The 14098-nt window shown below is 35.2% G+C and overlaps 1 protein-coding gene across 1 annotated transcript; it reads right to left on the bottom strand.

The window, feature by feature from the left end:
* Nucleotides 1-3955: 3955 nt before the first annotated feature.
* LOC123554902 (G2/mitotic-specific cyclin-B3-like) lies at nucleotides 3956-13794 on the bottom strand. The gene is made up of 8 exons (XM_053547041.1): nucleotides 13505-13794; nucleotides 12001-12064; nucleotides 11088-11180; nucleotides 10055-10285; nucleotides 9467-9622; nucleotides 6368-6517; nucleotides 5775-5902; nucleotides 3956-5167 (listed from the first exon to the last, which is right to left on the bottom strand). Exons 1-8 carry the CDS (start codon nucleotides 13792-13794, stop codon nucleotides 5113-5115), a joined length of 1167 nt encoding a protein of 388 aa, XP_053403016.1. The 3' UTR covers nucleotides 3956-5112.
* Nucleotides 13795-14098: the final 304 nt, after the last annotated feature.

The following is a 14098-nucleotide window of genomic DNA, read 5'->3' as shown; positions in this document are numbered from 1 at the left end:
CAAGTGACCCCAAAAACAATAGGGGTTGTCTACTCCATAAGCCCTGCCAGCCTATGAAGGTTCTAGGTCAAATGGTTCTCCAGTTATTGATTGGAACGGGTGTATGTGTGGGGGGGGTGTATCTTTTACAAACACAAAATATACTATGTAGTATTACTAGCACGTCTTTTGAGAAAAAAGCCTGCCTGCTTTGATGGTTGTTTCCTTGTTGGTTTTGCTATTTGACTCAGTTCCGAGTTATTTCCCTTTAGTTTCATGGTTGTATATTGAAAACAACTTAGGACTGCCAGACCATAATGGAGTAATTGGAAGCCTTCAGTGGCGTCACTCTATGCAAATATTGTAAGACATCTGAATTGGATGAAAAATGTAGTTCACTGAGTACACAAGATATTTATGTAGTTGTAAAATTGTCCAAAAAAAGGGGCAAAAACAAATTACAAGACTATGATGACACTATATATGGCAAGAGTTTTGCAACTCAGACTGATACCATAAAAAAACATTTCTACCAAAATTAATTTGAACTGGACTGCAGAGGAGGAAAATATTTGGATTTAGTGGAGACACATGCAGCCATATAGTGGAAATAGACCTGTCCCTGGCATCCATTTTTTTGACTACTAAATTAAGAAATAATTTAGAGCAAAAGAGTGTTTTAACACTATTTATGCACGATGGGCAGTTATACGTTGAGCGTAATAATTTCACGAGGGCGCAGCCAGAGTGAAATTATTTGTACGACGTATTACGGCCCGAGTGTATAAATAGTGTTAAAAACTTTTCCTATATATTATTTCGATTCTAATATGCCCTTAATCTTAAACAGTAGATAAAATATAGTAGCGCTGTAAATATAAAATATAGTAGTCGCAACAAAAACTTTGACGACACCGCACGTTAATGTGATGTCATTCTAGCGTAAGCATGTTTTAACAGAAGCAAGCATATTAGAATATGGCATAAACAACTTTAGTTAAGAAATAATATATCTCATCCAGTGATTTGTCGTTGAATAAATCATTGTTTGGAGTTCAGATGCGAAGGAATTATATCATGAGGGCAAAGCCCGAGTGATATAATAATACGCATCTGAACGACAAACAATGTTTTATTCAAGATTCTAACATGGCTCGAATTCATTTCCAGTTAAACAAAGAAGAAAATCAAACGCAATATATCCTGCGATAAACAACGGTTGACGCACGGACCGGTAAGAGAGCATTATGACGTCATGTAGCCGCCTGACGTCCGATAAATTACTCCTCTCGTAAATGAATTCCAGCATGATATTTATTGAAATATATTAATTTGCATGTCAGAATGAAAACAATCAAGACCTTGTGATCGTTCAGATGCTTCAGAATTTAACCACTCGGGGCTAACGCCCTCGTGGTTCAACTCCTACGCATCTGAACTCTGAACCGTGGTAAATTAGACAATAAACAACGCGAAGGCCTTATTTGTTAAGCAAATCACTGGATGAGATATATTATTTCGATTCTAACACATTAACAAGGATTTTTAAGTACATCCTTGACGACATTCATTAAATATTTGCCTGTTTTCAATCGGTTTCTTTTCTAGCGCGCCGCTATGCCGTTTGACGCCATGATGTAATAACTGTGATGTCAGAACAGTGATTTGTTGTATTGTAATTCACTGTTTTCTGCCTTCTTTGTTTAATAAGAAAATGAATCAGATCGTGTTAGAATAGATGATCACCCATATTGAATTTAGCTCTTGCTATGGTGGTCATGTTTTTGTTGTTGAGGAATTTGATAATTTTTAGTAAAGGGTCACCAAATGAACATTTGTTGTAAAATTAAGAAATGATAAATTATAGAAGAACATGTCTTAACAATATGAAGAAGTTATAAGCCTGCGGAATAATTTCACGAGGGTGTAGCCCAAGTGAATTATGCATGTGGAGTACAACTGATTAGTATTGTTTTTTCAACTCTATGTCTTTTATGTATACAAATTGATGAAATAGGGAAGCACTGTTTCATGGCGCATGTATAGTGCCAAATATAGAATGTCGACGTGACAACACGTATGATTTAACGGTGTTAAAATATAAGAAAGTGCGTAAACGTCCGAGTTTTTAACGCACTATACCAAGTGTGTGAATTAAGTATTACACCATTTTGTTATATTATTACAAATCTTGAAAGTCTTTTATTAGTTGATCAATGTAGTATCACTCTTAACCAGCGCCACTCTTATATGGCACCAAATAATGTCGACTTGATATCAAATTTTCATGTTTGAACACAAATGTGCACAGATTTTTCATTTTGAAGTTACTACTATACACACATAGGAAAGTGACCACACTCTCTGACGGCCCTGTTTTTTGATGATTCACAATAACCTGAACAATTTTTTTAGGTGAACTAAGGAACACTCTGTTTGAAATTATTTCAAAACTGGACCAGACATCATTTGAAGATTTTCCTATTTTTAGCTCAGGCAACTATGTTCCTGATGAACTGGAATAATTAAGCTGAACTATTTGAACAACTTTGGAAGAGGACCACCAAAGCCAATTTTCATCAACTTCAATCTAATGGTATCAGAGATGTTTTTAATAAACGGACAGACGATGTACAGTGAGTGACCACAATATAAGATTCTTACACTGGTTTAAGTTGCAGATGGTCTGGTTCTCACAACTAACTGTTATAAACAGTTACCAGAGAGCTGGATATTAGCATTTGTGCCAACAACCAGTGACAGAATCTTTTTCTTGCATGCCATTTTCAACAAATAATACTAATACATAAAATCAAACAAATGACTTTCTTGTAGTATTTTTTTCTTACAATAACGTATTAAACAAAGCGAGGGAACTTTACGTTGGTAAACAGAAAGTACCTCCTGACGCTACAAAGGCAAAAGCAACGTACAAGTTAATGACCATAAGTACACAGGAAATCTATTTCTACATTAATAATCACAAGACATTTCTAAAAGATAAGACTTTATTTACAAAACAAAAATCAATTGGACAGATACATAAGGAGCCAGGGAGATAAGACATGTTAGACAGTAGAGTAAGAAATACTGTTAAATAACCCAGATCCAAATCCTGACCTTACATTAAAAAAAAAAAAAAGAGAAAGAAAAAAGTTTAAAATTATACTAGTGTCAAGTATAATTTGAAACCACTGAATATTTGACTTTGTATTACACAAAGATGTAAAGATATTTGGTCACATGATGACTAAATGTAGGAACAAGCTTCAGCTTGCAGTCACACTTCCTTTCACTAAAATTGCAATGCATGAAATGTATCGGAGTCTTTCCTTTTTACTTTTCATGCAATTGTTATACTCTATGCAGTCTACAGATAAGTAACATAATTGGTTTTTTTTATTCCCATACATAAGTTAAAAGTAAAATGGTATTTAGGAGAAATAGTAAAGGAGAAAAACAACACATAAAAACAATCTTTCAACTATTCACACTGATAAAAAGCTGCAACTTAGGGCTTACAATCATTAACAAAACATACATATCCTTCTATTCTACATACTACATTAAAATCTATAAATATTTATGATTAATCTGGGTTTTTTTTTTTAGCTTACTGATTTACTGTGTTTTTCTCTTCGAAGGTTAACGCTGTTGAAATATTGTATAATGGATGCCCAGATAAAACAGTTTTAAGTACTGCAACCAAAGAATAACATGCTGTAAATTTACAAAATAAGCATTAAATTCTATTTCAAGCTTAAAACCTAAAAAATAATTTAGTCAAGAGATGGGAACACTTAATACTACTAAACCCAAATTCAAAACTGTAGCCAGATGTAAAAGTAATGAGTACATGTTTAGTACCCCTGTTGCCCCGACCCCAAAAATCACCCCCGAGGAAATGCCGACTAAGTATTCCAGACATACAAACCATACACAGCTGACCTACTAGTATACAAAATATGTTTTCTTAAAAAAAAAAGGACACTATGTAAACCTATACACATTATGTACAGTTGTTTCTTTCTACAGAAAGGAGATCAATTTGAAAACTGTTGAAATGTGCGCTAAAACCTTTTGTTAAAAGCACTGTCTGCATAAAAATGTTAAAATACCAATTAACCCAGTATGTCTAAAACCGAAACCCTACACTTTATACAACTAGAAGATGAGATGGAAATGAAGTGAAAAACGAAGAGGGGAAGATGTGTAAAAGCTCCTTAAAAATAGGTCAGTAAATCTAAGATTAAAGCATTGAATCAGAAGTTTTTATAGAGTTTAATAGTTTAAAAAGGGACAAGACATAGTCACTTCATTCTCCTTTGCGCAATTTCAAAATTAGTGTGAAAATGTCAACTCAGAACATGGACAATATCTTGTTCCTGTTTAAACTATCACTTTTTCTTTTCAAATTAAAACTAATTTATAAATATGTATGACAACACATGCCAATATTTACAGTGACAAATGATTTAATGATGCGTTGGAAAAAATATGTACACTCGTGTAAAATGCCATAAAAACATATAAATATGCAATAGCGCTAAAAATAGAATTTGTACCATGATTGCATACAACATTCATATAGGCATTTCATTGTAGCTTCCCTGATTTGCATGAACACACGTGCTGGACAATGTAGCACCAGTGATATATCACTGTATAATGGGAATGTTTCTTTCATAAGATCTTTCTAAAAAATCCTCAAAATATTTCAGTCACCTTGTAAAAAACAGGTAGGTATTTGAAATGTGACGTCACATGTATTTTCCTGTTTAAAACTAATAAATCTGTAACTACTCTGTCAAAAGGTGTAATATCTTAAATCAGATGGCAGGGAAGTGAAATGCATAATGTAAATTAGTTGACAATGTTACTTTATATAATGGTGCTTTTTAATGAGTTTTCTTTTTTAATATGCAACAACCAAAATGTATTTACAAAAAGTAATATATTCTTATGACTAGACATTTTTATATGATTTTATATTATGTCATATATTTACTCTCATTATTTTCTCTAGCAAGTGACTAATTCCCTTTAGAACAGTATATATCCTGGACTGTACTTTATCTTAACAGAACACATTTGTGGTATGAAGTCTTATAAATGTTCACAACACATCCTTCATCATAAGAAGTCAGCTTCTGTCAATGTTGGAGTTTTTGCCACCTCATAGAATACTCTGAAACATACAGGATCAATTTTAATATCAAAATATCTATGTATCAGCAGTTTTACACCGTGTATACACTCTGACATTCAGGACCTCCTCTGCCATTCACCAATGTAGCCAAATGCTACCAATTCAAAGAACTGAGCTACAAGAATTTTATCAAAATGTGGCCAAATTTCAGCAATTCCAATTCAATTTTGCACTTTCTCTTAAAAAGTGGCTACAACTTTATAAGGCCTAGAGGAGGCCCTGTACATTGATTAAAATGTTCCAAGGGGCAAACATGCAAGAACTGATATTTATAAGCTGCTATTTTATTGTAATTCAAGATTTGCCAGGCTGAATGATATGTATGGCATATATCGTAAATCTAATTTTTAAGCACCTAAAGAAAAACTTTTTCGGTAGTAAACTGCCCTTATTACAGACCTCATCAGACATCAGGGAGTATCACAAGTTACAATATTAAAATACCTTGTTGAAAAAATATTAAATTCAAAAGTAAGATCACTTGTATGAAAATAAAAGTTGAAACTTAATTACAGAATATGATTCTCAAAGTTTTACATCTGCTGCATAAATAAACCGAAATGGTTGTAAAAACTGAAGTACATACTTGTGTGAATATTTGGATCGGATTGTGGTGAGTTGTTTGGGTGGTTCTGTGATGTATTTGTTCAATTTCTTTGCCATTGGGGTAATTTCCTCCTCTTTGTATCCAGTGTAGTGTACAAGAGTATTTGTCTGGAAAATACAGATGATTATATGCTACATTTAAACCGAAAAGGTCACTACTTCCAAGGATAGTCCAATGAACTTGTCCCTGGCATTTTTAAAATACCACCAGAAAAGTTTGTCAAAAATGGTCAAATGCTATTACAGTAAACAGCACCACAAAGTCATTGTATTACAGAGAATATTATCTTTTAGGGTTAGGCCCAAATGTCCAAACTGGCATTATTTCATCATGGGCAAGCACCTGTGTAGAACCACTGACCTTCTGTATGCCAGATGAATGGCTTCTTCACATGAAATATTATACGCCCAAAGTGAGGCTTGAATATTATCTACATTGGTGATGGGCATGAAATCAGAAGTCATGCCTTATCCACTCATACAACTTTTAACTGCTTCTTTTTATACAGTCTGATTTTAATATTTTCCAGCCATGATTTTACATACTTAATCAGATATATGTAAATGACTTACCCAATCTCCAGCTTTCTTCATTTTGAGTGCGAGCCACAGACTTGCTGCGGCCATCTCTGATTCTCGTTTAGATACGAACTCGTACTCCATGAGAGACATCTCCAGGATGTATCTTGCTAGCGTAAGAGTCTCCATGTTGGCTCGTCCACACTGAAAATATTTAGCAAGTTTCAAGTTAGGCTAACAATGCAAAAGTCAATCCAAAATGGCAAGATCTCTTTGTTTCCGTGCAAGATCAAACTATCTTCTCACAGTGCCTAGCAAACACCAGATGCAAAATTTTCAAGTGATGATGCAATAAGTGAAAATGTGAAGTAAAATTTTGTTAATCCCATGTGTAAAACATAAAAAAAATTATTTCATGTTTTAACCAAATTTTTATTTTTATTTAACCTATTTCGGCAATTTCTACCAGTGTAAAATATATATCTGATAATTTTCTCTGAGAAATTACCAGACATCTTTCACTATGATATTGAAATAATTAACCAAATATAAAACTTACAAGAAATGTTATATAAATAAGTTGAACTAGAAAATGCTTTTGTAAAAAAGCGCATGTCTCCCCCAATGCAAAGTCCTATAGGCAAGAAGTCAATAGGGGTCAGGAGCGAAAGTCAAAGAGACACTGATGGTTGGCTGCAATAGGGATCATCTACTTGGCATGTCCAGTCATCCCGCTAAATTTCAACACTCGTGACCTAGTGGTTCTCAAGTCACTGTTCAGGCTCCTGTGACCTTGACCTTTGATCAAGTGACCTCAAAATAAATAGGGGTCATCTACTCTTCATGTCCAATCATCCTATTAAGTTTCAACATTGTAGGTCAAGTGATTCTCAACTTATTTCCAAAAAATGATTTTTCATGAACAGGCCCCTATGACCTTAACCTTTAACGGAGTGACCCCAAAAACAATAAGGGTCATTTACTCTGCATGAACAATCATCCTATGAAGTTTCAACATTCTGGGTCAAGTGGTTCTCAAGTTATTGATCGGAACTGGTTATCAATATTCAGGCCCCTGTGACCTTGACCTTTAACGGAGTGACCCCAAAAACAATAAGGGTCATTTACTCTGCATGAACAATCATCCTATGAAGTTTCAAGTGGTTCTCAAGTTATTGATTGGAAATTGTTTTCCATGTTCAGGCCCCTGTGGCCTTGACCTTTAACAGAGTGACCCTAAAATTGTTAGGGTTCATCTACTCTGCATGACCAATCATCCTACAAAGTTTCATCATTCTGGGTCAAGTGGTTCTCAAGTTATTGATCGGAACTGGTTATCAATGTTCAGGCCCCTGTGACCTTGACCTTTAATGGAGTGACCCCAAAAACAATAAGGGTCATTTACTCTGCATGAACAATCATCCTATGAAGTTTCAACATTCTGGGTCGAGAGGTTCTCAAGTTATTGATTGGAAATGGTTTTCCATGTTCAGGCCCCTGTTGCCTTGACTTTTAACAGAGTGACCCTAAAATCATTAGGGTTCATCTACTCTGCATGACCAATCATCCTACGAAGTTTCATTATTCTGGGTCAAGTGGTTCTCAAGTTACTGACCGGAAATAGTTTTCAATGTTCAGGCCCCTGTGACCTTGACCCTTCACAGAGTGACCCCAAAACCGTTAGGGGTCATCTACTCTTTATGACCAATCATCCTATTAAGTTTTAACATTCTGGGTCAAGTGGTTCTCAAGTTACTGACCAGAAATGGTTTTCAATGTTCAGGCCCCTGTGACCTTGACCTTTAATGGAGTGACCCCAAAATCGATAGGGGTCATCTACTTTGCATGTACAATATTCCTATGAAGTTTCAACACTCTGGGTCAAGTGGTTCTCTAGTTATTGATCCGAAATGGTTTTCAATGTTCAGGCCCCTGTGACCTTGACCTTTGACGGAGTGATCCCATAATCAATAAGGGTCATCTACTCTTTATGACCAATCATCCTATCAAGTTTCAACATTCTGGGTCAAGTGGTTCTCTAGTTATTGATTGGAAATGGTTTTCAATGTTCAGGCCCCTGTGACCTTGACCTTTGACGGAGTGACACCAAAATCAATAGGGGTCATCTACTCTTCATGACCAATCATCCTATGAAGTTTCAACATTCTGGGTCAAGTGGTTCTCTAGATATTGATCGGAAATGGTTTTCAATGTTCAGGCCCCTGTGACCTTGACCTTTGACGGAGTGACCCCAAAATCAATAGGGGTCATCTACTCTTCATGACCAATCATCCTATGAAGTTTCAACATTCTGGTTTAAGTGGTTCTCTAGTTAATGATCGGAAATGGTTTTCAATGTTCAGGCCCCTGTGACCTTGACCTTTGACGGAGTGACCCCAAAATCAATAGGGGTCATCTACTTTTCATGACCAATCATCCTATGAAGTTTCAACATTCTGGGTCAAGTGGTTCTCTAGTTATTGATCGGAAATGGTTTTCAATGTTCAGGCCCCTGTGACCTTGACCTTTGATGGAGTGACCCCAAAAACAATAGGGGTTGTCTACTCCAGCAGCCCTACAACCTTATTAAGTTTGAAGGTTCTAGGTCAAATGGTTCTGCAGTTATTGCTCGGAAATGAAGTGTGACGTACGGACGGACGGACAGGGCAAAAACAATATGTCTCCTGGGGGAGACATAACTATGTGTTTGTATTGCTCAAAGTCAACTGGGGTCAAAATAGTACCCATGCAAGACAGAGGGCTAGATTTTTACCGAGCGTACTGAAAGCCGGAAAACAATATGACGATGACGTCGTTAAAATGACGTCATCTTTGCGATGCTTCCTGATAAAATTTCCGCAAATTTCGACATTTTATTGAAAAAAAACACAACAAAAGTAGTTTTAGACATAAATAAACAGAAAAATTGTTGGTATCGATGTAATATCACGGTAATTTCACTCGTGAACACCAAAAGTTGTTATTTTCACTCGTGGCTGCGCCACTCGTGAAAATATACTTTTTCCACTCAAAATTAACGGATTTAAAAACAACAATAACCTCTTTTATTCATAAACCATTCCGCACAGGAGGAAAATTGCATAAAAACCCTTTGCAAGTTTACAGAAAATCTGGTCCAAATATAGTTCATACCTTAGCATATCTACGCAGGAATCTATAGGAAAGAGGCATGCCTATATCAAAACCTATTGTCTTCAATATACATCTCTCCATGTCGAGGAACTCCTTCCTCTTGTAAGCATCATCACAGATATAGAGGAAATCTTCTACCAGAGGTGGGCAACGCTCCTAAAAATACACTGAACTTTTAGTACAAGCAATGAAAGTACAAAGCCTCTATTTTCAACAATTGCAAAGCTGAAAACAAGCAAATTCAATGAATTGGCATCCCTGTCTATTGAGTTTATGGTGAGAAATGGCCAGCAATGATGTTACTATTAAAGAAGCAAATAATTTCATTAATTCGAGATATCCTTAAGAGAGCACAATTAAGAATCTGGAACATGGGTGGGTGTCAAAACTCAACTTAGGGAAGTTAGCAATACCTGAATCTGACCATAATGCACAAGTCTGCTTTACCTGTACTAAAAGGTCTACAAAGTACTATTATCTGTCTTTTAATTGCAGAAATCAATTTTCAAAACAAACTTTCTAATTGACTTTACAGATTACAGAAATATAAAATTCTCTAAAGGTCTTAGAAACATAAAACCAACATACATCAAACTTGGAGGCTATAAATAATGAGACAGCTCCAATCAGCTGTAGGGCTTCCTTCGGCGTCTCTCTACGACTCACATACATGTCTACAAGCTTCACGGCCAGGTAAAGTGTCTCATGATTGAGCTCAAAGTTCTCCTGTACCTCTACCAGCCAGTCGACAAGGATGGCACGCATACTGGTGGTCAGGAACTTCTGTGCGGCCATGTAAGGCTGAACATGGAATTGTAGCTGTGAAACATAAACAAACTTAACATAGCATCACATATTAATAATTAATTGCAACAGAGTTTGCTAACCTCGCTTTAACATGTTTAAAGGCAAGCCAGTATCAGTTTCAGGCAACATGGTAGTACAACAAATTTTCTGCAAGCCAGGTGATTGGCTCCCCCATATCATATGACAACATTAAGCTGGAATTAAAGCTAGAGGTTTAGGGAAATGGCTGGAAGTTTGGACCCTAGTTTGGACAACGGAGACCCTTTTAAAGGCAGTGAATGGAAACAAAATATTGCGACTGGACAAACTGAATGAAACAGCTGTCTTTTACCTCCACATAATCCATGAAACTGTGTACAATTTCAACATTCTACCATTGTAATTTAAATTAACATATTATTGTTACAGGTCCATACACATTTTTCTTCCTAATTCTATCTTCCCAAAGACATTCAAAATGTTTTAGACTAAGGGATTAAACACAGTTCAAAGGCCTAAGCAGATGTTCATCCAAAAAACAAGGTGTACAGTACACTACTAAGGTAGGAGACCATTATGACGTTCAGTAATTTAAGTGTGATTGCACAATCACTGTACATTACTGCTGTTTTCTTCAACTGTTAATGTAGCTAAAAAAAAATTACTTTCAACCCGTCAGAGAAGGCATTATGCCTAAATTGAGCACGAAGAACAGGTAATCAAACAAATACTATCTATTGTCAAATGTTATGGGGCCACTATCTTTGAAACAAATTTCAATAAAAATATTTTTGTTTCTTGAAGTATGCGACTGCCATGCTAGAATAAGTTATACCTCTCTGTCCTTATAATATTTGAAGATATCCCAGGCATACAGAGCCACCTGTACAGGGTCCTGCATATTCTCTTTGTCCACATCATCAATGTCCTTCAAACAAAAAAACACCTATTAAAACATTTCATTTACTAACACTTTGCTATAAATAACACCGAATCTTGTGCTACTTTCGATATAATTAAGAAATAATAACTTCCCAAACGTGGTTTATCGTAGAAGAACCCGACTTTTGAGTTCTTATGCGTAAGAATATATCATGATGGCCGTAGGCCTGAGTAATATATTATTTCGCATAAGAACGAAAAACTCGGATTATTCTACGATAAATCACACTTGGGAACTTATTTCAATTTTAACACGACATACTAGTATCGTAAGTGTTAGAGAAAAGTAGTAACTACTTTTTATGACCGTGCTACGCACCTGGACCGGATGGCGTCTGCACGCGAGTGGTATATTGCAGAATAACCCAAGATAGATTTTGCTCTAAATGTATATAGGTTATTCGCTGGTTGTGTTAGAATAAGAAATAATCTTGTGAAACTGTTTGCCAGTTGTTTATAAAACTACCTTTACATAATATTCAGCATAAAACATTTGGTAGGAAAACAATAGAACAAATTCTGTTTATTACTGTCAAAACAAATCCCATTCTCATTTCTGACTTCAACACTGAAACTGAAATCAAGACTTTCAATACTGAAAACACTAATTTTCCTATCACTTGTATAGATTTTAGAAGAAATCTTCAGAATACTGGATTCAGTATTAATACTGAAAACTTTTACCCATGTCTTTATAACAAATATTTAAAGCAATTAACTCAATTTCAGAACCAATGTTGCTGTAACTTCAATGGTATTGTTAATTTGTTACCCAAGAATTAAAATTAGAAAGAGCAATACAGTACCTGTGGCTTGCTCTCCTCTTTTTCTTCGTCTTCAAGCGGTATCAGATCTTCTACACCTTGACAGCTACAAGTAATACATATAATTATCATAAGCTGTCAGATTTGAATATCCATATAATATGATGACAGTCTTTATAACACACACTTTTTCATGTTATAACATCTGCAGAATCCCAAGGGCTTGGTTGGTGACTCACTGAACCCAGTAGAGCAAGGGTATCAACGTAGAAATCTTTCAGAAGTTAAAACATGAATTCTTACACGATCCGCAGCAACTGCTATATAAACATATAGCGAAATCGCCTATACATGAATCTACGATAAAATATGGTTGGCTGTTACATTTCACCCCCCTATGATTGTAACATCAGAGATTCTACTTCAGTTCCATTACATACGAATTATTTCAGGGCCAAACGGTTGAAAACAGCATTTCAAAAACATAAATATAATAAAAAGTCATACTGACTTATGTGTAGGTCCGTAAAACACGTGCTGATGTCTACAAGCGAATTCAATTACCTTTATTATGATTCAGCGGTGACGTCATAAATGTATGACATAAAGTATGACGTCATATAAAAGTTATGTTCGTCACCCGTAACACAGGGCACAAATTATTTCAGGGCCAAACGGCTGAAAACAGCATTTCAAAAACATAAATATAATAAAAAGTAACACGGTCGTTTGGATGCGAATAATCAAATCACTCGTGATTTAACTATTACACATCCAAACTCCTGCCCATATTTCATTAACTGATAAAATATAGGAACAGATTTATTATTTCTTAAATAAATGTTTCAAAGACAAACCAAGAATTACTGCTTATAACGTAGAACACCAAAATACACCATAAAATAGAGAAAAACAATGTACTGGCTTCTGTTCTTATGACCATGACAAACATTATAATTAATCAAAACTACATAACTTAGGCTCTACAAGCGAATTCAATTAGCTTAATTATGATTCAGCGGTGACGTCATAAATGTATGACATAAAGTATGACGTCATAATGATGTAACGTCATATAAAAGTTAAGTTCGTCACCCGTAACACAGGGCACAAATTATTTCAGGGCAAAACGGTTGCAAACAGCATTTCAAAAACATAAATATAATAAAAAGTAACACGGTCGTTTGGATGCGAATAATTAAATCACTCGTGCTACGCACTCATGATTTAACTATTACGCATCCAAGCTCCTGCCCATATTTTATTAACTGATAAAATATAGTAACAGATTTATTATTTCTTAAATAAATGTTTCAAAGACAAACTGCTTATAACGTAGAACACCAAAATACACCATAAAATAGAGAAAAACAATGTACTGGCTTCTATTCTTATGACCATGACAAACATTATAATTAATCCAAACTACATAACTTAGGCTTAGCCGCTATTTATAAATAAATTTACTTTATACTTTTTTTAATACAAATAACGACCATCTAAATGAGGCAGACACCAACAGATCTAGCCTTGTACCTACATGTACCTTATGTCAGCAGTAGAAGCAAGGGACTCTTGTGAACTGCTGACACTACTGCCACTAGACTCCTGTGAGCAGGCAACCAATGAAAGCACACTCTCATCTGTCAAATTATCGCTTGACGCCGATTTCTGGACACCTGATTTCTGTTTCTTTTCTTTCTTCACAACCTTGTTTTCTTTGCTTGCTTTTGGTGCTGGCAGTGTTGGTTTTGGGAGCTGAGATGGCAGTTTGGATTTCTTCAGAGCGACCTTGATATTTGACTTGTCAGCTAAGGCCTGTAAAGCCAATACCATTATAAGTTAAAGTTTTAAACAAATGTTATGTTGCCCTGTATTTTACAATATAAAACTGAGGCTAGAGTTGTACTTATCGTTTTACCTTGCTGATTTGAAATAAATATACATCAGTGTTAGAAAAAACTTAAAACAGCAAATTCGGGCTTATTAATTCATTACTCACTGCTTACTCAAGTACTGTCAATTTTATGAACTGATCAGGCTATATAATATATCTGATGCTACATACAAAATTATGATCTACTGCATATTGAGAGCAAATCTAACATCATACTTGAATAAAAAATTTAAAATTTCAATG

This window comes from Mercenaria mercenaria, chromosome 7 (assembly GCF_021730395.1).
Source record: "Mercenaria mercenaria strain notata chromosome 7, MADL_Memer_1, whole genome shotgun sequence".
Lineage (NCBI taxonomy): Eukaryota > Metazoa > Mollusca > Bivalvia > Venerida > Veneridae > Mercenaria > Mercenaria mercenaria.
Note: the sequence above shows the minus strand (reverse complement) of the source record. Positions and strands in the feature narration are given on the sequence as shown.